Genomic DNA, 21,337 nt, shown 5'->3' with positions numbered 1-21,337 from the left:
AACATCAAGCATCTTCATGCTCCTCGTAGAAACTCTTGGGTTGGAGCTAGTCAAACCGTAGTGATTTTGGCATTCATTTTAAATCGCAATATGTATCCCTGTTTATTTTTCTCGCATGGGTGTAAGAACGTAAAATTGGGCTATCTTAGCCTACGTGAGCTTTATTAGTTTTAAGCTGGTATCCCTTGTGTCTGTTTTTTTAGTTCTCAAATAAAAACAGTTGTGTCGTCTTTAATACACTTTATCAAACCAGTTTACAAAGCACATCTTCTTATGTTAATAGCACGCCACATTGTAAATGAGAATTTTGGGGGTTCAGTTTACAAAGCAAGTTTCGCAACAAAAAAAAAAAGTTTACAAAGCAAGGATCCGTCTGCGCCGCCACGAGGACTTCACCAAAAAAAAAGAAAATGTAGTCTTGCATATCCGAAAAAAAAACTCTTTTTTAGGCAAAAAGAAAAAAAGAAAACTCTTTGTTGGCATCGAGTTAACTCGTACGTACGTTCAAGCGGGCCATGCTGAAAAACCGAAGCTGCTCCTGGGCCCAGATCTGCACCAGAAAAGCAGCAAATAAACCCACGGGAAAAACTCCGACGGAAATTGAGAAACCCTAGCGATGCTCCAGATACGCCTGAGCAAGATCGGCTCGTCGGACTCTGGGGCCGCGGCCTCTGGCGCGGCGGCTGGGGCGTCCGGTGGCGCCCCGGCGAAGTCCGCCGCCGCGGCGGCTGGCGGTGCCCCGGAGTCGGTGACTGTGGCTTGCCCCGACCACCTGGTCATCGCGGACCTCGCCGTGGCGAAGAGCCTCGGCGCCGTTACAAACTCCGCCATCGCCGCGACGCGCGCCATCGGCCGTCGCTCTCGCCGGCCCCTCGGCGAACGCGTCCACATCTGCTCCCGCTGCGAGTTCCCCATCGCCATTTACGGCCGCCTCGTATGGAATCCTCAATCCCAGCATCTTCCCCCGTCTATGCCTTCACTACTTCACGTACTAAAGTCTAGATTTTATGTAGCACATATAACACCATCTAATTATATATCACTCAGGAGGAGTTAATTGCTATTGTAATCCTTGTTTGGAATAAATAGTCAAGTGCATCAGGCCGATGTAGAATTTCTGCAATGTCGCTATGCTCGCTGTTTAAGGATTTTAGGTGTCTGAGAGCCCAAGGCTAGTAAAACTATTGATATTGAGCAAACAGAAATAAAAAATACCTGTAGGAATTTCCAGTGGTATATTTTAGGGGTGTGTTACAGCGACATATGTAACTGGAGTCAATATTATATCCTTCTGTTTGTGGTACATTTGTTTGCCAGAAAAAGGATGTTGGTTGTTTTGTTTAAGTGTCGAATAGGGGAGGCCTACGGTCCAGTTTTGAAGCTGTATTGAATGGAAGCAGTAATCGTATTTTTTCTGCTTACACTATCGGTCGATATTAATATTTTTAGGGATTGCACATAATTTGCACATAGAATTTATATTAGTTTGATAATCTTTTGTTGTAGTAAATACTGAATCTAAATTACTCCATTGACGGCATGGGATGTTCATATTCACTTTATTCAGAGTTCCTGGCGTGGTTGGTGCTCGGATTTCTGAAAGTATTCCGGCTATCAAGCCTGTCTAGTTTTAGTACGACACAGTGCATAAGCAAGCGAAACCACTGATTGCATGCAGTACATTTCACAATCATCTAGGCATGTCGCCATGTCGTATGTCCCTAAACTAGCATGTATATTTTACCTGTTGTCTGAGACTATCAGTTACCGGTCTGAACTATATGCGGTCTATTCATTTTAATTCTTTTGCTATTTTCCATAGTTGAATCGTTCGATCAATGACTTTCTTTAACTTTGTGCAGATTCCTTGTGAACATGCTTTCTGTTTAGCCTGTGCAAGAAGTGATTCCAGTTGTTATCTGTAAGCATTCTCCTGAACTTTTCGTAACTTGGCTTTTGTCCCATTCTCACCTTCGTAGTATATCGAGTGACTTACTGATTAATGATAGGATAACTTGCATAACTCTGATGTATCTGCACGGCATGATACTTGCTGAAATAAGCTTGTTATGTGACATCTAAGTATCCACTGATTGAGTTTAAGGAGCTTCAGCTAAGTAGATCTCATGTTAGCATGCATGTATTTTCAATGTTGTGGCAGTGCAGTGGAACTATAGTAACCTTCACCCAAATTGCTTGTGTTTCAGCTTGTTTCCTTTTATCTTTACTACTCCCTCCGTCCCATAATGTAAGACGTTTTTTTTACACTACTGTAGTGTCAAAAAACGTCTTACATTATGGGACGGAGGGAGTAGTTATTGTTAGCATCAATAGCTGCGAACATTAGTTAAGCAGTGATGTACATTCTTCTGTACCTTTCATGAGATAGTAAACTAGCAATTGTAGTTTTCCCCCGTTGACATTGTACTTAAGAGGGACAATGTTGCTGCTTACTAATTACTGCTATGTTGTTCGACTAGTTTGGTCTTAGACATGTCATTTTGAAACTTATATATTTACTTATATCCCGCAGTTGTGATGAGCGCATTCAGAAGATTCAGACTGTGAAAATGATGGAAGGGATTTTTATTTGCGCTGCACCTATGTGCCTCAAGTCTTTCCTTAAGAAAGCTGAATTTATGTCTCATGTACCTGAAGCTCATGCAAATCTCCTCCAAACTAACACGGAGAAGGAAGAACGTAATGAACCAGATGCTCCTAACATCTCCCGTGCTTCTGGAGGAGATGCTCAAAGGCAGTCTCAAATGCCTGAGATATCGACCGCACGTGCTCCTCCAAGGCGGGGTGTTTCACCCACATCAAGTTCTCACATGCAAGAGCGTGAAGACCGGTCTCGGTACCACCAGTCCAGGGAGAGGGAGCACACCCCACTAAGGCCCCCTATGCTAAGCAAACCGCCATCATTCCATGGTCGCCACTATCCACCAGGTGATACTCAGTCTGAAAACAACACACCTCAAGGATTTGACCGTCCCTACAGCTGGGCTCATGATGGTACACCTGGTGCAACTCCACTTCGCCAAGAACCCGACCATGGTACTCAAGACAAGCAGCAAGTGATGCCTAATTCACCTTTCATGTTCTCTCCAATGCATCCTCATCAGCAAAACTTCATGATGCACATGAATATGAATCAGCCTTTAATCCCCAACGCATCATTCAGCTACCCTGTCCAACAAGATGGGAATCCGCAGTACTTCAATGCCCCTTTCCAGATGCAACTGCAAGATGCCGGATCAGATCAAGGTTCAGTGTCAGTGCCCGAGGGGCTTCAGCGCCCATGGGGCATGGGGTTGATGGGCAATCCATCTCAGGGAGGTGGCGGCATGGCCTTCATGCCATCTGGTTTCGGGATGATGCCTGACAGCTCGATGAATCCAGGCATGCAAGGTAGGGATTTTCAAGGCCAAGCTGACCGTGGTGACGGAAGGGGCGTCCAAGAACAGTTACCTATGGTGATGCAAATGCAGATGTCGCTCCCCCCACCTCCCCCTACACAACCCCCGTCTGGCGGACAGCAGTCTTTCAACAGAACTTGATGAGTTTTTTGCGTGCCAATTTTGTGGCTGCTGCCAAAATCGTGCTGTAGTGCGTTGGGAAATTGCAATTTTGCCATCTTGGCATGTAACTGATGAGCACTCGATGGCAGCCTATGTTGTGCTAAAAACGATGCAATTTAATCTGAGTTGTCATATGCTATTTGTGAATTGTTTTGGTGCTTCAAAATGCGTACTGCCCATTGTTGGGCTGCCAATTTTTTTATGTCTGATGCTTGGCATTTCTATTTGTCATCCTTTTGGTTTTTATTATATTTAGTGTGTCTTGTTTTTGTTATGAACCAGAACTACTAACACCCAAAATAAGTGTCTCAACTTCAGATGTACTACACTTATTTTGGGATGGAGGGATTACAAGTAAATGAAAACTGAATACGAATGTGATCTCTTGTTAAAATGTCATTTAGTAAAGGAGTTCCCTAAAAGTAAAAGTAGAGAAGAGAGTTCATATTTCGATTGCTGATGTTCTATCTGCGCAAGGCTACGTTCGTCGAGTAAGAAATTATGAATGTAAAGGTGCAAAACACAAAAAAACAGTGGCCGAAATGCAAAATATCTGGAATGAATATATTCCTCTGAGGTTCTATCTGCGTAACGATATTCCCATTGAGTAAGGGAAATATTATGAACGTAAAGGAGCCAAACAGTACAGGGATGAAAGTGTGAAATCTCACAAACATGAAGGGGCCACATACACAACGAATACAGGAGTGAAAGCGCTAAATCTCGAAAAACGTTAAGGGTCCAAACACACGGTAGCACAGGGTCATAAGTGTGAAGTCTCGAAAAACATAAAGGGGCCAAGAAGAAAAGTACAGGGACCAAAGCGCAAAATCTTGAAAAAATTTGAACCATTTCTCGATTTATGCGTGTCATCCAGGGGCCATGCTAATCTTCTCTATATCGTTCCAATTTTATCAGATGTCCCCGAAGGGAGAAGAGAGCTCTCACACGTCGGCTTATAAACTGGTCTGCGCGAAGCTCGGCAAGCCATGTGGGACTAAACGCTGGCACCGCTTCCCTCCCGCAGCCCTCCCGTGGGCCGTCCGATTCAATGCCAACGGGCCAGATCGAAGGCCACGCTGACGTCCTGTCCAGCACGATTTTGCGGGGGATCTTCTGTGGCTGCTGACACGCGCGTGCCCTTATGGGTTTTCTCTAGCCGTCTCACGTGACTTCGAGACCGGACTGCCGTGAAAAAGGTGCAAGTACGTTCTCGTGAAACTCGTATTCTACGTATACTTATTTCTGTATAAAGTGTTCATCTGACCGTGCTCATATCAGTATACGCTTTCTATCACGTAACAGTGTAACACCCACATACGATGTGTACAACAGCAGTTACCTCTGCAAGACAACAGTAAAATTCACCAAGTTTCTCAACAACAAAAAAAAAGGAACTTGAAGGACATGCTGCAATCCGTGTGTAAACTTGTTGCATGTATACACATGATTTGAAGATTACCACGCGGCAGGCCCGCGTGATCAGCCATCCTAAAATCTTTGATATATCATTATCAGATATAAAGACAAGGTAAGATCTTCTTCATACTTTTTTCACTGTATGCACTATCAACATAGATGCAGAGCTGAAGGTGTCATATACAGTTGTTCATTGATCCACAGAGTGGGAGAGACAAGGAGCAAGAAATAAACCTCAAACTGGATGTTGCGTATCTCTATCGGAAAATGAGATGCATTTTGCCCAACTTGTATCTACTTCCCGTATATTTATTCTGTCGTCGTAGCTGTTAATCCTACGTCGCTACGTATTTCATGTACAAAAGAAAAAGGGTGAAATTTCTGCATTTATACACTGCTTGGCGTCTTGAAGATATCCTGAAGGAGGAGGCTCAGCTCCCGTGCTGATCTCCCAACCTTGCCTTCTCGCCTACAAGATGATGATGTGTCATTTCGGTCCTTTACATTATAAGATCTCCAGATTTTTGGTTGTAACGCCTAGTTTTTGAATTGAAAGAGAGGGGCTTACCTTGTCAAGGAGATGAGACCTGCATTTATCTTTTCCAGCTCTTGAAAGCATATACTGCAGCGTTCCAACCTAGCAACATGGCACAAATGGAACAAACGCGTTACATTGTATGTACAGCAGGATCACCCTGAATGAGATGGAGGGATGGGTAAAATACCGGTGCTCTGCTTCGAGGTCTACACTGACTGGTGGAGTAGACGACAAAGTAGAAAAGATTGATGCACGGAAGCTTTTGACAAGCTTAAGGATCGTCACCAAGGCAACGTTCAAATGTCTGCGGGCGTAGATGACACAAACAACTTGTATAAGCCCAAATATTACCATCACATTATCTGTGACTTTTCATACTACTAAAACTGTATGAACTATGAAGGTTTTTTTTAAATAACAGTCGAATGGCAGTAAAAGACCACAGCACGGCAATGGCTATCAGTAAACCTTATCCAGTGTACAACAGGAAGGTAAAAGGTAAATTATAATACCCTGAATGAATAAATAAGATGAAATACCTGTCATATCCGCTTTCAAGAAGATTGGAGGCGAGAGGTAAAACAGAAGTGCAAATGTCTAGTGTAATATACTTGGTACTCTTTTCCATAATAAGAACATTAATTATATCAGCAGTAACCTACAAGACAGATAGAGCAAGACATCAGCCATTGTATAGAATGAGACTACAGTATTAGGGGTATGGTAGGAAGTACACACAGCATGATCCGACATTCTTCGCATAGCACTGACAGAGCCCTTGATATCATTATTTTGCCAACAGCGGTACACAAGCTGCAAATATCACATGGAAATTACCATTACTCAATATATGCACCATAATCATGTCTCCCGAATAATAGCAGTAAATGTTATTGCTGATTCTATTTTCCTTCAATACCTCTAGTTTTGTCAGCCGCGACTTCACGCCATGAATGAATTCTTGATGGTTTTGCATTAGGTCAGCTATAAGATCGTCATCATTAGCCAATGCACTGCGTTCTCCAGCAAATGAAGATTGTCTCTACAGAAGTAGAAAATATAGAGTTGGGTTTGGTATGAACAGAATGAGCAAAGGCATCCCAAATAACATAACTTAAAGTTTTGGAAGTAATGTATACCAAGCCATCTGACGTTGGTGCGTACTCGCTTCTCTTGTAACTCGCACATAAATGTCCCGTTCCTCCTGACAAAGAGCATGATGATAACCCTAGGAGGATCAAATATTCAAATCAAATAATATCATACCAATTCAGCGGAGCACTTACGATTTTGCATTATGCTGCTCTCACTTGATTCCACCAGTTGGCTCGATCCAAACACTACTGTTCTGTTAACATTCACAAATTGTGGATTCCTTCCAACTGCTGATTTTGTTTCTTCGAAACCACAAACATCATACCAGTTATCAACTTTGTTAGACTGAACACTTTCAGTGCACAATGCCCCAAAACAGTTAATGTCCCCATCACTTGATGTTTCTCTTATAAATTTCCTTTGTGGAGTTTTTGAAGTAATTGGCTTTGACTGAAATATGGAACGATGAACATCTTTGTCATGATCCACAGCCAGATGACCTTTTAGTAATTGTTCAGGCTTTATGGCAGCAGCGGCAGCTTCACTGAGATTGGAACCAGCATCCACTTTAGAAACATGCCTTGGGACAATACCAGGCACGAAAGTGGATCCTTCACTACTACATGCAAATATATTGGACCTAGGTATATATGTGGGAGCAGCAGAAGCCTGTGAGTTACCAGCGATCATTCTGGCACTTGTAGAGAGATCCACTTTGAAGCGAACATTAGCTATGTGTCTCTTCTGGTGGTCAGTAGAATCTGGCTTCAATCTAACCCTAGGAGAAATAAGAGGTGCAGATTCAGCTCTTGTCAGCCGAAGATTATTTATTCCAGGTGCTTTTGATAATCTCTTCCTCACTGCAGAAGAAGCTGGTACAGAAGCTTCTTTCGACGCAGACATCGGGCGCTTAAGCAATGTACTGGATGTTTCATTGGCTTCTGTTAAAAACAAATACAGGTAGTGTTGGGGTGAAAATCTTAACTAAAAGAGAACAGGCGAAGATTAGGAAATGAAATGTTATTCACTTATTCATGAGATAATAATAACTCCTTACGGGTACCTTGTCTTCTGGAAATCGATAAACTTCCCAGCATTGATGATATGCTATTATCAGCTTGTAATGGCCCATTACCAGTTCCATTCCAAAATGCTTCCGCACTACCGACAGTGAATGGATCAAATTTCTGAAGTTTAGGATTAATACCATATCAGAACTGCTCATATGCTAACATAATAAATTTTATAGAATCATACCATCAAGTCCACAACCCATATTCCCACACAACTTTGGTTATATGAGCAACCAAGAAGTTTTCCCTCTTGTACATTTAGATCTGCTAATGTTGACCAGCCAACATCAACTGCATCATGACATATGATAGGTTCCCATGAAAGAACCTGCAAGCAAAAGGATAACATGCAAATGATTTTGTTATGACATCATTTGTTCCAAGCTTGAAATGAGGAATTTGCCATTTTATTAGAGTATCTACCTTCAAGCTTTCATGTAATCCACAAAAAAGTGCTTTGCCGTCACTGTTGAATGTCATAGAACGAACTACACTAGCCTGAAAATTCGGAAGCTTGCGATAAGTATTAACTACAGCACTTACAGATAGTTAATTTGGTCATTATCAAGAATCCCCATCCACCCATAGGGAAACTATATACAATATGAATAACAGAGTAGCTGTGGTCAGAATCTGTACCGGCATATAGTATTCGCGACAATTCTGCATGAAGCTGAAAAATTAGTTAAATCCAGGATGAAAACAAGATAAATGCATACTAAAATTACTTATAGCCCAAGTACAGAAGATTAAAAAAAAGAGGGGGTATGCACCATCAGGCTTACCAACTGAAAGTTATAGAAGAGTTCAAATATGCATACACAAGAAACTTGTTCTAAAAACAAACCAAGAAACTTGAAATTAACAAATGATTATAAACAACTAAAGGCTCATGTTATGTGGCTCACAATTTCAGGTACAGTACAACATTTGGTCCGATATACTAATTTATGAATCATGGTCAGCATTACTTGGTACTATTTCATGACTCTGGTTACAAATACATGAAATCATTGCTTAATGCTGTTCTGACGTGTTCCCTTGGGTCCTTGTAAAGGGTCAGATTTAGGCATAATTACAAAGGACAAACACAATTCATAGTGATTGAACTCAGTTTGAAATAAAATTACATCAAAGCCAAGAGTATGATCAAATGTAGCTCGAGAAAAGTTGTAAAATTTTATTAGGACATAACTTTGCTGGATGACTGCATAATGATAGTGTTTATAGAACTACATTATTTCACAATCTGAACACAAAGATAGCATGAACAGGGAGACACAAATGTAGAGCCTGAGCTTTCTGAATCATCAATTAGGAGATATTATACCTCCGGTCCAGAAGATCCAATCAACTCAAAAGTCTCAAGGTCCCAAAATTTAACAGTTTTATCAGCTGAACCTGCAGAAGTTTTTGGAAAGAACAGAAAGCAAAAGTTACAACTAACCAAGTCTAGATGATGCACAATTAATTTTGGAGGAAAATGTTATCTGGGAACATGTCTTATATTCTTGTACAGGTTTTACAGTAATATGGTCATCCATCTAACCTGTGGCCAGTAAGAACTCGTGGGGGTGAAAATCTAAACAGTTAATTGGGCCTTCATGAAGCGTAAAGTCATGCAAGAGCTTTCCAGCTGTCAAATCCCAGATCTAGCAAGATATTTCCCAAAAATAATCAGTGACCGAAGAAATATAAGATATTTTTTCGCTAGAGCATGTGTTTATTCATCTTGTTGATATTAGTTCTGTTATGAGCATATATGGCAACTTTATAGGTTGGATTAATCAGCAGATTCCCCTGCAATTTTTTCTGTGGTACAGCTTAATAGTTTTTTTTTTCATATTTACTAGACAGGTTCAAACTCTTACCTTCACAGAACTATCAGCCCCACCGGAAACAATCCACCGACCATCAGGAGTGAATCTAAGCACATCAATCCTCCCGGTATGACCCTGGTATGTGTGAATGCATCTCTTCTTCCGCATGTCCCATATTTTCATGTTTGTATCTGAAGACCCAGACGCAAAAAATTCTCCAAAAGGGTGGGAATCAAGAGAGGCGCAATTTGATCTATGCCCAGTGAAAGTTCGAACAACTGTGGCAATAAAATCAGATATAGTTACAAGATATAATTACATTTGATCTTTTTGTTTCAAATACAGCCAAGCGTTATGAAGACTGGTTCACACCTTTTGCTTCCTTGATATCCCATATTTTTATTGTTCCGGTTGCTGCTCCGGCACCTATCATAACCTCAGAGGAATCAAAGCTCAGTGACTCAACTGGACTTGTATGGCCTGAGAGGCTCTGCAAAAGCGTAGTGACACTCACTTGTAATTATAAGTGCATAAGAAACCACCTAAATGACTACCAACCAAAAATTCAATGACATAGAAAGTGATGAAACTCCTCATATAACATTACCAGGACAGCACTAGGTTTCCCTACAGCCCAAAGATTGACCTTCTGATCCTCCCCACCAGTGATGAAAGTTCTTGATGTTCGCTTCCCAAACTTGGCACAAGTGACATCCGAAGCATGCGCTACAAACTCCTCTGGGCATTATCAAGGAAACATGAAACTGTTGTAGCCTGATATAAATCCATGAAGTCAGGCTAAATGTTTATGTCAGAGTTCACTCTCTGGTATTGTTTTGGAATACACATTCCCACTAGGTACATAGTCAACTAAAACCCAGAGCAAAATAGTTGAGCGGTCATGCCATCAATTAGAAATTTAGAATTATTCTGCACTTCATTATCAACATCGAACAGGTAATAACACCATATTGTGAGTGGAACTAGGTTCGTTTCAGTAATTCTACAATCCATGCTATCCTAAATGAGTCTAACAAAACGAAATCTGAAGATTCAGTATTGAGCTTCACAACTTCCACAAAGCAGGTGTCAGGAGTTCAGACCCAACAACATGATCATATTTGCTGCATTATCTGAAGTGACAAAAGCAATGGTAAATTACATAACACAAGGGGCAAATTTCCTAACAAGGATTGAATTTCTTTCAGTACTACACTTACAAACAAACTTTCTTTTAAGGAGCCTCGCAAACAAACTGTTGAGCACACATTCTCTCGAATTAAAATTGAACACAAAAAATGTAATTTAATGTTCAGCAGAAAACCGTATTGTTTCATGTAAAATTTTCTTTGGTCATATTAGTCCTCAATTTCAAGAGGACATTTCACTAAACTTACACGCCCATCCACACAGTTGCAAAATCACACCCAAAAAAATTGTCCGTTACTCCGTCTTACATTAGTTCGTTGGAACCAACTCAGCTCAATCACAAACTAAGAAGGCCAACATGAACCCAAGAACAGCTCAAGATGCAAAAGGTAGGTTCCTGGAATCAATTGTAATCGCTGCACGCGAGCCCAACCCAACCAAAACCTAACTGCACCGACCCAAGCAAGTCGGCTCAAAGCACCCTGATTCGAGATTCCCAGAAGATAATAGATTATTCACGGAGCAAGAAGTAGGATACGGAGCTTGTACGCGCGCTTGGTGGCCATCCGTGACGGCAGCAGTCATAAAAAGCTTGATTTTTTTTCCTCGCTGCGGCGGGCCGGCGGCGGCGGCGACGGCTGAGAAAAGATTTCGAATTGTGTGTCAGAATCGATCCGTTATTATATGCCGTTTCTCGATTGGTGCTACAAATCTGCCCGATTTTGTAGGAACAAACTAGTGAGAGGGAGAGAGAGGGGCGAGGGGAAAAGCAACTCCAAAGAGCACAGCAGAGTATTTCTTGGTTATTGTAAAAAAAGAGTTATTTCTTGGTTTTCTAGAGAGTTTTTCTTGTTCTTTTTACCGGTCAATGTCCAAGCCGTGATGATTAAAAAAAAAGCTATGACGTTTCCATTTTCAAATTATGTCAATTTTTTCCCTCAAAAAAGAATATGTCATTTTTATTTTTTTCATAAATTGGAGAACCTTATTATTATTATTGATTAATTATAATGAACAAATGCTCTTAGAAGCTTCAAAATGGACGAAGGTGTTGCCAAATACCATCACGTTCATGTGTTTTTTCTGGTTGGATATGCAAATTTACAAAGGCACTGTATTACTACCTCTGTTTCAAAATACAAGACATTTTGGTAGGCTAGTTTAATTAGCCTATCAAAACGTCTTATATTTTAAAATGGAGATAGCATATGTCATCTTTGTCCAGAAAGCTTTCATCTAGTAGTGTCATTAAACCTTAATATGGGACCAAGAACAATAGTAGAGTTTGGACTTGCAGAACAAAAGTTGTCAACTTTTAAACAAATTATAACATAGTCGAGAGATAGCATCATAAGCATGCAAATCCAATAAACTTGTAAGAAAGGAATTTGCTAAAAAAAATTACCCATTAGCTGCAACCACAAGGAATTTGTTCCATATGTTTGCATCGTTATGGTAATTTCATGTTTTTGTTGCAGACGTTTAGATACAAAGTCTTACTTTACTTGCCTTTTCTAATCCCTACACACAAAGTTAATGGACAAGCACCGATGATGGAGATTTTCTCTCCATAGATCATCTCTTGTCTTCATAAACTTCTTGGCTACTCAAAGACTCACAAGCAGCTATCTAGTAGAAGCTCACCCTTCAAGACTAACAAATTCTTGATGTCTTAGTTACATCCAAATGCCACCTGCAAATTTTAAGGTAAAAAGTTAAACATTTTGGCTTGTGCAAAAAAAATTTCAACACCAAAAGTGCTGGGGATATTACTACTGAGTATAAACCGGTCAGGAGGGGTCGGGTTATACCCATAACAAGTTATTCATATGGAAGCCCATGAAGACAAAGGGATATGACGTTTTATGGAGCAGATCTGACATAAAGGCCCAGGGCCCAACGGCGGATTAGGGCCCGTAGACATAAACCGTCATATGATATGTAACTTGTATTGTAAGATAGGAAAGGGTAGAAACCGAGCCGGACACGTTTATGAGCCGACCGAGATTCTGTGAACCGCCGGGCGTCAACTTGTGTATATAAAGGGACGACCCGGCGACGGTTTAAGGACAGACAACAACAACTCGAGAGCCAGACAAAGTGGATTCGCTCCCTGGTCATTGAAACCCTAGCAATTTCATCACAACTGGAGTAGGCTTTTACCTTCACCGTAAGGGGCCGAACCAGTATAATTCCATGCATCCCTTGTTCCGCTTTAACCCCTCTAAGCTACTACGTTGCGATGGCTTCACGACTAAGTCCTTACGCTAGGACAGCTGCCGTGACAAACCCACGACAGTTGGCGCCCACCGTGGGGCTACCGCATGATGGTTTCGATTTCTTAGAGGGCGGCTTCGAAGGACTCAAGGGATATGCTGTGGACCGGATGACCAAGAGTCGTCGCGGTAAGCTCTACATCGACGGCGTAGGCTGGGGCCCTAAGGCCGGCTCGATTGAGTACGGGTACCGGGTCCCCTTTGGCGGAATACACGTCTTCATTGGCAAGATCGGTGAACTGGGCCCTGAGCCAGACATCTGCACCGACATCGTCGAGACGGCTCAGCGTGCAAGACCTGCCCGGGTTCAGCCTGCCGTAAAGCATGCCTTCGTGGGAGTCATCCACGGAGCGGAATCTGAGGATAGATCGGTATCTGGTGGCGAAACCGTCGTTTACTCTGATGACGAGTCTTCAACCGGAGAGACCGAGTCACTGTATCAGCTGCACGATGGCCTGATGGGTGGCAGTTCCGATGGCGACAATATTCCTGACCCCTTTGATCCGCCGAGCCGAGTTGCGATTTTCATGGCTGGTACACAGTCGGTGTGACACCCGGATAATCAAGCTACAGTAACCTCTTCTAATGATGCCATGTCACCTCGATTACTGTTGCTAATATCGAGTTAGTTCGAAATCGATTCAATTTCAAAATCAAAATCAAGTCAAACGGTAAAAGTTTTCAAATATTAAAACTAAAATGTTCAGAGAGAACCAATTATTGCATAGGTAATTATGGTAGAGAAACCACCTTTTTATAAAATATTTAAATGCACTAAAGTAACTAAAACAGTACCAGAAACAACTATTTAAATGCTCTTTAATAATAGACTAGTGCAAACTACTTTATTTAGAGTACCTAGTTAATTTGTGATAGTGGCATAATTTGTAACATTATTTGAGTGTCACTTTTATAATTTATAAACATAAATAAAAAAAGAACTAAAAATAAGACAGTAGAGTTTAAAGGGAAAAAGGAAACGAGTATAAAAAAAGCGAACAAAGGGAACTGGGGCCAGCCCAGCTGACCGGCCCAGCCGCACCTCTCCTGGCCTATATGGCCTCTCCTCCGTGACCTAAGCCACGAACGCCCCCACTCCCCATGATCCTCACCTCTCCTCTCGTCTCCCTCACCCGCCGCCACCACACAACACATACACGAGCACACATTGTGCCAGGGAGAGGAGCTCCCGCGCCCGATCCCCTCTCCCCTCGATCCCCCATGCCTCTCTCCCCTCCCTGATCTGGATCGAGGTAGAGGGCCCCGACCCCTTCACCGCGCCGCCGCCGCCCAGTGCCTCCCGCTACCTCGTCGCCCCGTCCGCGACCGCATCGTTGCTGGATCCCGCCGGACTGCCCCGCCCTGGACCTCCCCGACCTCTCCCCCGACCGGCTTCTCCTAGCCACGACGCCCATCGCCTCTCCAACGCGGGTGAGGCCCCCGGCCTTCGCCACCTCTCTCCCATGTGCCCGCCATGCCCCGCGTCTGAGCCCATGCCTGCGGTCACCTCACACTCGCCGTGACCCTTGCCCGCGCCGTCGGCTACGCCCGCCTACGCGTGTTGCGCTTCCACGCACGCGCGTGGCCGCGCCCCCTCCCCTCTCGTTTCTGCCCGTGGCCGCGCCCAGCCCGCACGGCGGCCCTGCCGTGCATGTGCGCGCGCACCAGCGCGCTGCTGTTGCTGCCGGCTTCTGCTGCTGCTTGCTCTGCGTGCTGTGCTGCTTCTGCTGCCAACACTACTGCTGCCTCCTCTTCCCTGCAACTCATGCCACGCGCCGTGATCGTGCACCGCTGCCGGCTGCGACCCAGCCGCCCCGACTAGCCGCGCCTCCCTGCCCGTCGCCGCTGCCTCCCACCTACAGCCATCACCGCCGTTGCTGCTAGCTCCGCCGTGCCCCGCCTCTGCTCCGCTTGCCGCTGCGGCCTCACCGCGCCACGCGTAGGCATCCGCCTCCTCCCCTGGCCGGCGTCGTGGACGCCGGTGGCCACGCCGATGGCCTCGCCCGAGCTCGCGCACGGGCTCCCCCAGTCTGGCGCCCAGCGCCTGGCTCCACCCTGTAACCGCGCGCCCGTTAAGGCCCTGGGCCCATGACATGAGGGGCCCACGCCCTAGAACGTTAAAAACAAAAAAGAATTAAAAAATAATAATTAATTAATTAATTAAAATATTAATTAACTTAATCAATCTAGTTTAATTAAACCTAATTAACCTGCTAATAAAACTAACTATTGTTAATTGGTTAACAGCGACACACATGTCAGTTTGACCGGTCAACGGTCAGAGTTGACCGCTGACGTCATGTCGACATCATGCTAACGTCATAATTGTATTTTCTAATTTAATTAATTCTGCTAATCCTAAAAATGATTTAAATCTTTAAAAATTAATATAAAATAATCCGTAACTCGGATGAAAATACTTTGTACATGAAAGTTGCTCAGAACGACGAGATGAATTCGAATACGCAACCCGTCCATCCGCCACACATCCCTAGCATAGCAAACACGCAACTTTCCCCCTCCGGTTCATCTGTCCGAAAACGCGAAACACCGGGGATACTTTCCCGGATGTTCCCCCCCCTTCGCCGGTATCACCTCCTACCGCGTTAGGGCACCACTAGCACAGCTACTTGTCATGTCATGCATCGCTATGCATCTGTTTGCATTATATTCATTGTTTCTTCCCCCTCTTCTCTCCGATAGACTACGAGACTGACGCCGCTACTGGTGCCCTGATCGACTACCGTGTTGACGACCCCTCTTTCTTGCCAGAGCAACCAGGCAAGCCATCCCCTTGATCACCAGATATCGCCTATTCTTCTCTCTACTGCTTGCATTAGAGTAGTGTAGCATGTTACTGCTTACCGTTAATCCTATTCTGTTGCATAGCCTGTCATTGTTGCTACAGTTGTTGATACCTTACCTGCATTCCTAAATGCTTAGTTTAGGATGCTAGTTTATCATAAGTGGCCCTACATTCTTATCAGTCTGCCATGCTATACTATCGGGCCGTGATCACATCGGGTGTTGATCACGGGTATATACTATACATATTACACATGATACATGTGGTGACTAAAGTCGGGTCGGCTCGTGGAGTACCCGCGAGTGATTCACGGATTGGGGGCTGAAAGGACCTTTGTCCCGACGGCCCTCTGGGTGGATCTTTGTGGCGGAGCGACACGGCAGGTTGAGACCACCCAGGAGAGAGGTGGGCCTGGCCCTGGTCGGCGTTCGTGGTTACTTCAAAATAACACGCTTAACGAGATCTTGGTATTTGATCTGAGTCTGGCCATTGGCCTATACGCACGAACCAACTACGCGGGAACAGTTATGGGCACTCGACGTCGTGGTATCAGCCGAAGCCTTCGTGATGTCAGCGACTGAGCGGCGCGCGCCGGATTGGACTGGAGCGTCTGCTCTTATATAAGGGAGGCTAGGCCTGCTCGCCGGCCGCGTACGCAACGTGCAGGTGTGCAATGGGCGATGGGCCCAGACCCCTGCGCCATAGGTTTTAGACCGGCGTGCTGACCTCTCTATTGTGCCTAGGTAGGGCTGCGACGTGTTGATCTTCCGAGGCCGGCCATGACCCAGGAAAGTGTGTCCAGACAAAGGGGATCGAGCGTGTTGGGAAATGTGGTGCACCCCTGCAGGGAAGTTGATCTATTCCAATAGCCGTGTCCCTCGGTAAAAGGACGACCCGGAGTTGTACCTTGACCTTATGACAACTAGAACCAGATACTTAATAAAACACACCCTTCCAAGTGCCAGATACAACCGGTGATCGCTCTCTCACAGGGCGACGAGGGGATGATCACCGGGTAGGGTTATGCTATGCGATGTTACTTGGTGAACTTACCATCTACTCTCTTCTACATGCTGCGAGATGGAGGTTGCCAGAAGCGTAGTCTTCAATAGGACTAGCCATCCCCCTCTTATTCCGGCATTCTGTAGTTCAGTCCACATATACTACCCCTTTCATTGATACCAATGCATATGTAGCGTAGCTCCTTGCTTGCGAGTACTTTGGATGAGTACTCATGGTTGCTTTGCTCCCCCCTTTTCCCCCTTCCTCTATTCGATTGTTGTGACCAGACGTTGGAGTCCAGGAGCCAGACGCCACTATCAATGATGACTGCTACTACTCGGGAGGTGCCTACTACTACGTGCAGGCCGCTAACGACGACCAGGAGTAGTTTAGGAGGATCCCAGGCAGGAGGCCTACGCCTCTTTCGATCTGTATCCCAGTTTGTGCTAGCCATCTTATGGCAACTTGTTTAACTTATGTCTGTACTCAGATATTGTTGTTTCCGCTGACTCGTCTATGATCGAGTTCTTGTATTCGAGCCCTCGAGGCACCTGGCTTGTAATATGATGCTTGTATGACTTATTTTTATTTGTAGAGTTGTGTTGTGATATCTTTCCGTGAGTCCCTGATCTTGATCGTACACGTTTGCGTATATGATTAGTGTATGATTGAATCAGGGGCGTCACAAGTTGGTATCAGAGCCGACTACCTGTAGGAATCCCCCTTCCAAACTCCTTGGCCGAAGTTGAGTCTAGTCACTGAAAAAGTTTTTACTAACATGGCTGTGCGGCTTACGGGCCCACGTCACCATTGGGTGGATTAGGATCTTTTATTCCTCGACATATACTCTGGGACTCTGATCTCTCTTCTATTCAGATTAAAGGTTTTACTAACTCTGACTCTAGGTTCTCGTAAATACTTCCTTCCGGAGGGCCACTCATTCCAACGATGGCTTGACTCACTAGCAGATTATGAAGATACTCTCCGTTGTTCTCTCGAGACTTTGTGCACATTGCTTTTGCCATCCCCTACCACCGAAATATCCCTATGGATAAATAGCTACACCTGTCATCCTTACTTTTATTCCTAGTTAATCTTGTTATTACAAGATACCCCGAAATTCTCTCTGTTGTTCCAAAAATACCTTGTGCCCACTGCCCTTGCAGTTCTTTGCAACCTGAATACCCCTACGAATAATTTCTCGCACTTATCAAGTATCCGCTCATCCCCAGTGGATACATGTTTTTCACAAAAGTCTTCGAAATACCATTCGATCTTCGAAAATCCTCAACAGCCTATTGCTCTTGAAATTCTTGCTTGCTTGCATTATGATTAACCTCATAAGTCCGGTAATCTTGTTGGCATCCTTAGTCATTATCAGTTTGAGTCTGTTGAATCAATATGTTGTGAATGCTCGCAATCCTTAATCAGATCATTCATTTCTTCCTTCCGGCTCAGACATCATTTTAAACATGAGCTGGATCTCGACCAATCAAATTGCCATTGATTGTACCCCTAAGGCTATTCAACTTATCCATCCCTAATCAGAGCATTGCTTCCGATCCCTTGTCTTGGAATTCATAATTACTTTGCATTTGAGCTTTGAGTTAGTCAGTTGCTTCTATAATCTGATCTCAATGCATTCTTTCTTCCTCTGGTTGAGTACCGATGCTCACATCAGATCCCTTGTGGACCACCAGACCCTTTGTCGGAAATTTATCCGACAATGTCCTTCATATTCATTAAGCTTGTGAGCCTTTCCTCGGATACATAATGCCTCTAGTAAATTGTATCCTCTGCTTGCTTAAGCATGCTCTACTATCGAGCTTGTGTTATTCATTCTTGAAATTTGTGGTATATGCCCCTAAGATGCCCCGATGGGTTGAACCTATACCTTCCCTAAAAACCGTATGAACCCGAAGGTTTTCACAAGTCATACCCTTCTGGTGTTTTACTAGATAATTTTCTACCATACAAATTCTTCCAGGACGAGAAGTGGATGTAAGTTCATGCATTGGAGAAGTTGGAGTCGACCTTGAACTTTGTGTCCTGCCCATGGTTCCAATAACTTTTCGCTTCATCATTCCTTTGACTTGATGTCATCACTGATTGATTGCATCTTCATGAATTCTCTCGACAAAAGTGTCATGATCATCATCAACCTTATGAGCTCTTCTAGGATATCAATCGAATTCATGATGAGAAGTACCATCCTTGCCCCTCGATGAATTGTGTTATCATCGACAACTTAATTGCCTTCACTCCAACACAAACTTGATCGTGTTTTGAGTAGTACCTTGAGTTCCATTATATCCAACTTGTGATATGTTCTACCTTGGAGTATTACCATCTTTTATGTCAAAAATGTTGTGAGAATTTCACCACCTCTTAAGAATTCTTGATATAGTAATACTTATCTCCATTTCCGTTCATATCTTGGTCCCGTGTTGTTTCTAATCGGAATACCGACAATTGAACTCTGATGTGTGAAATCAAAACTTCTAGCAACCCTATTGCTTTGAAGTGAATGGTCGATAGTTTCATTCTAAGTCTTTTGTTCATTGAATCACCATTCTAACTTTGATCATGCTACCTAAACCCATATTTCGGGTGGACCTTTCAACCGATGTTTAACTGTGTATGTTTTCCTTGAGCATACCTCTTTATATCATTTGATCTGACAAATGATATCTCGTTGTTCACATAAGTGTGGAAATCCATCTTTTGAAAATCTCAATGAATTGTCACTGAGTCAATCAGCCACCTCCTCACCTCTCCTTGATTTAGTGATGAACTCTTGTTTCGGAACTCACTTCCATAGTTCAATTCCCGAGAATCTTACAATGTCATCTCGACAATTTGTGTTGCACCTCTCTTCTCAGGCATCCCGAGTCTACAATATGACGCCAATCAGAACTGGATCTCGGTCAAATATGATGGTTGGAACATATTCCAAAGATTTATAACATTAGTCTTTGACCCGATAAGGTGATGTCATGCCTAGCACACCTGGCCGGAGGAACTATTGTTATAAGCTTGCTTTTTGGCAAGGTTATCCATTCTCCCATGAGGAAATTGTAAGACTTATTCTATAAGTTGTTCCTGATGGTTCCTTTGTGTATCCATAGCCCGATCTTTACCTGATGACCATGTCAATAGTATCTCGAAGCATGTCTGTGCTACTCTGATCATCAATAAGAGCATTTGAAGCCCAATGCTAAATGTTTCTTGCTCAATTATCCAAACACCATTGTATGGGTAATGTCATGAAATTTCTCTCCCCTTACCTAAAGGGTTTTCTACGTTATATCCTGTCATGGATATCATGCTCTACTTGTCATTGGGGAGGATATACCCCTGGAATATGTGTTCAAACACATTTTCCTTTCCACTGTTCTGTTTAATCTGATAATCACATTTTCCTTTCCATTATTTTGTTTAACCTTTCTTGCGATCTATATATGGTCTAAGCAATAATATTCTCCTACTTATGTAAACACCTTGGTGTACACTTTTGTCAGTAAGTCCATGTTACTATTGTTGATGACATTCCGGTAGCCACCGATGGACGAGAACTTTGCCTAATGGTTCGCCTCGTTCAACGAGCAGGAAAACGATTCTCTCCGTCCCTTGCCCTTGGTACCGACATTGTTGCCGACATAACTGACAGGCTACCCTCTGACATGCCTTGCTATCATGACCATGCAAGATGTCACCGCTCCTCCTACTTTTAACCCAGATGGTGGGCCCATTACCCACAGTTCCACAAGATTGAAACCTGACTCTCCTGTACACCCCAGCTCCTAAAGGTTATTCCTCATGCTTGGCTTCGTATGTAATTCACGAGCCACCTTCCAAGAGATCATCAATTTTGGTATCAGACATAATACTTAATCCCGTTGCTCTAAAACCCTTTTACACTTTGTTTTAGGCTTCGAACGATTTCCTACCCGCTTGAAACTTCTCATGGTACTTTCTTACTTTGCTCTCAATATTTTCTTAAGTTTCAGTTCGAGAGTTACTTTCCACCACCTTCCCCGATGTTAGCTACCAAATAGTCAACCTTGCAGGTCCGTTCTCCCGGAATATACCCACCCTTTATTCTTTCGTAACTACGATGGAGTTCTTGAAGAAAGGATGCCGACTTCACCATGATGACCTGGAGCAGAGAAATGAGGACGTCAATGTAGAGGATCAACTACTTCAGGAAGAGCAACCAACACCGAGAAGACCCGTTAGAATTTCGTAACCAAATCCCTTCCCCCGCCTTACTCCCGCTCCTAAATCTCGGGACGAGATTTCTTGTAGTGGAGGAGAATTGTGACACCCGGATAATCAAGCTACAGTAACCTCTGCTAATGATGCCATGTCACCTCGATTACTGTTGCTAATCTCGAGTTAGTTCGAAACCGATTCAATTTCAAATTCAAAACCAAGTCAAACGGTAAAAGTTTTCAAATATTAAAACTAAAATGTTCGGAGAGAACCAATTATTGCATAGGTAATTATGGTGGAGAAACCACCTTTTTTATAAAATATTTAAATGCACTAAAGTAACTAAAATAGTACCAAAAACAA

General features: G+C 43.5%; 2 protein-coding genes and 1 pseudogene across 2 annotated transcripts; 1 reads left to right on the top strand and 2 right to left on the bottom strand.

Moving 5' to 3' along the window:
* The first annotated feature begins 552 nt into the window (after positions 1–552).
* Positions 553–3,728, top strand: LOC125509005 (RING/U-box superfamily protein). The gene is made up of 3 exons (XM_048673844.2): positions 553–934; positions 1,863–1,921; positions 2,534–3,728. Exons 1-3 carry the CDS (start codon positions 617–619, stop codon positions 3,558–3,560), a joined length of 1,404 nt encoding a protein of 467 aa, XP_048529801.1. The 5' UTR covers positions 553–616; the 3' UTR covers positions 3,561–3,728.
* Positions 3,729–4,418: 690 nt separating this feature from the next.
* Positions 4,419–4,515, bottom strand: LOC125533433 (U6 spliceosomal RNA; annotated as a pseudogene).
* A 603-nt stretch (positions 4,516–5,118) lies between these two features.
* On the bottom strand, positions 5,119–11,467 carry LOC125509001 (katanin p80 WD40 repeat-containing subunit B1 homolog KTN80.4-like). Its single transcript, XM_087519341.1, has 18 exons — positions 11,214–11,467; positions 10,134–10,264; positions 9,899–10,016; positions 9,578–9,804; positions 9,256–9,358; positions 9,037–9,107; positions 8,346–8,369; positions 8,130–8,204; positions 7,891–8,034; positions 7,697–7,820; positions 6,825–7,574; positions 6,678–6,742; positions 6,458–6,580; positions 6,277–6,351; positions 6,078–6,196; positions 5,726–5,842; positions 5,569–5,637; positions 5,119–5,469 (listed from the first exon to the last, which is right to left on the bottom strand). Exons 1-18 carry the CDS (start codon positions 11,239–11,241, stop codon positions 5,388–5,390), a joined length of 2,445 nt encoding a protein of 814 aa, XP_087375467.1. The 5' UTR covers positions 11,242–11,467; the 3' UTR covers positions 5,119–5,387.
* Positions 11,468–21,337: the final 9,870 nt, after the last annotated feature.

This window comes from Triticum urartu, chromosome 1A (genome assembly GCF_056163025.1).
Source record: "Triticum urartu cultivar PI428250 chromosome 1A, HENAU_Tu73, whole genome shotgun sequence".
NCBI lineage: Eukaryota > Viridiplantae > Streptophyta > Magnoliopsida > Poales > Poaceae > Triticum > Triticum urartu.
This window is presented reverse-complemented; position numbering and strand designations above follow the sequence as displayed.

Bases quoted from the DNA above. Each gene is read 5' to 3' on its own strand.
- LOC125509005 (XM_048673844.2), top strand. From the start codon at position 617: ATGCTCCAGATACGCCTGAGCAAGATCGGCTCGTCGGACTCTGGGGCC. The intron at 935-1,862 runs GTATGGAATCCT...AACTTTGTGCAG, and splicing joins TCGCCATTTACGGCCGCCTC to ATTCCTTGTGAACATGCTTT. The intron at 1,922-2,533 runs GTAAGCATTCTC...TATATCCCGCAG, and splicing joins AGTGATTCCAGTTGTTATCT to TTGTGATGAGCGCATTCAGA.
- LOC125509001 (XM_087519341.1), bottom strand. From the start codon at position 11,241: ATGGCCACCAAGCGCGCGTACAAGCTCC. The intron at 9,108-9,255 runs GTTAGATGGATG...AAACTTCTGCAG, and splicing joins CGAGTTCTTACTGGCCACAG to GTTCAGCTGATAAAACTGTT. The intron at 7,575-7,696 runs GTACCCGTAAGG...TGTTTTTAACAG, and splicing joins ATCGATTTCCAGAAGACAAG to AAGCCAATGAAACATCCAGT.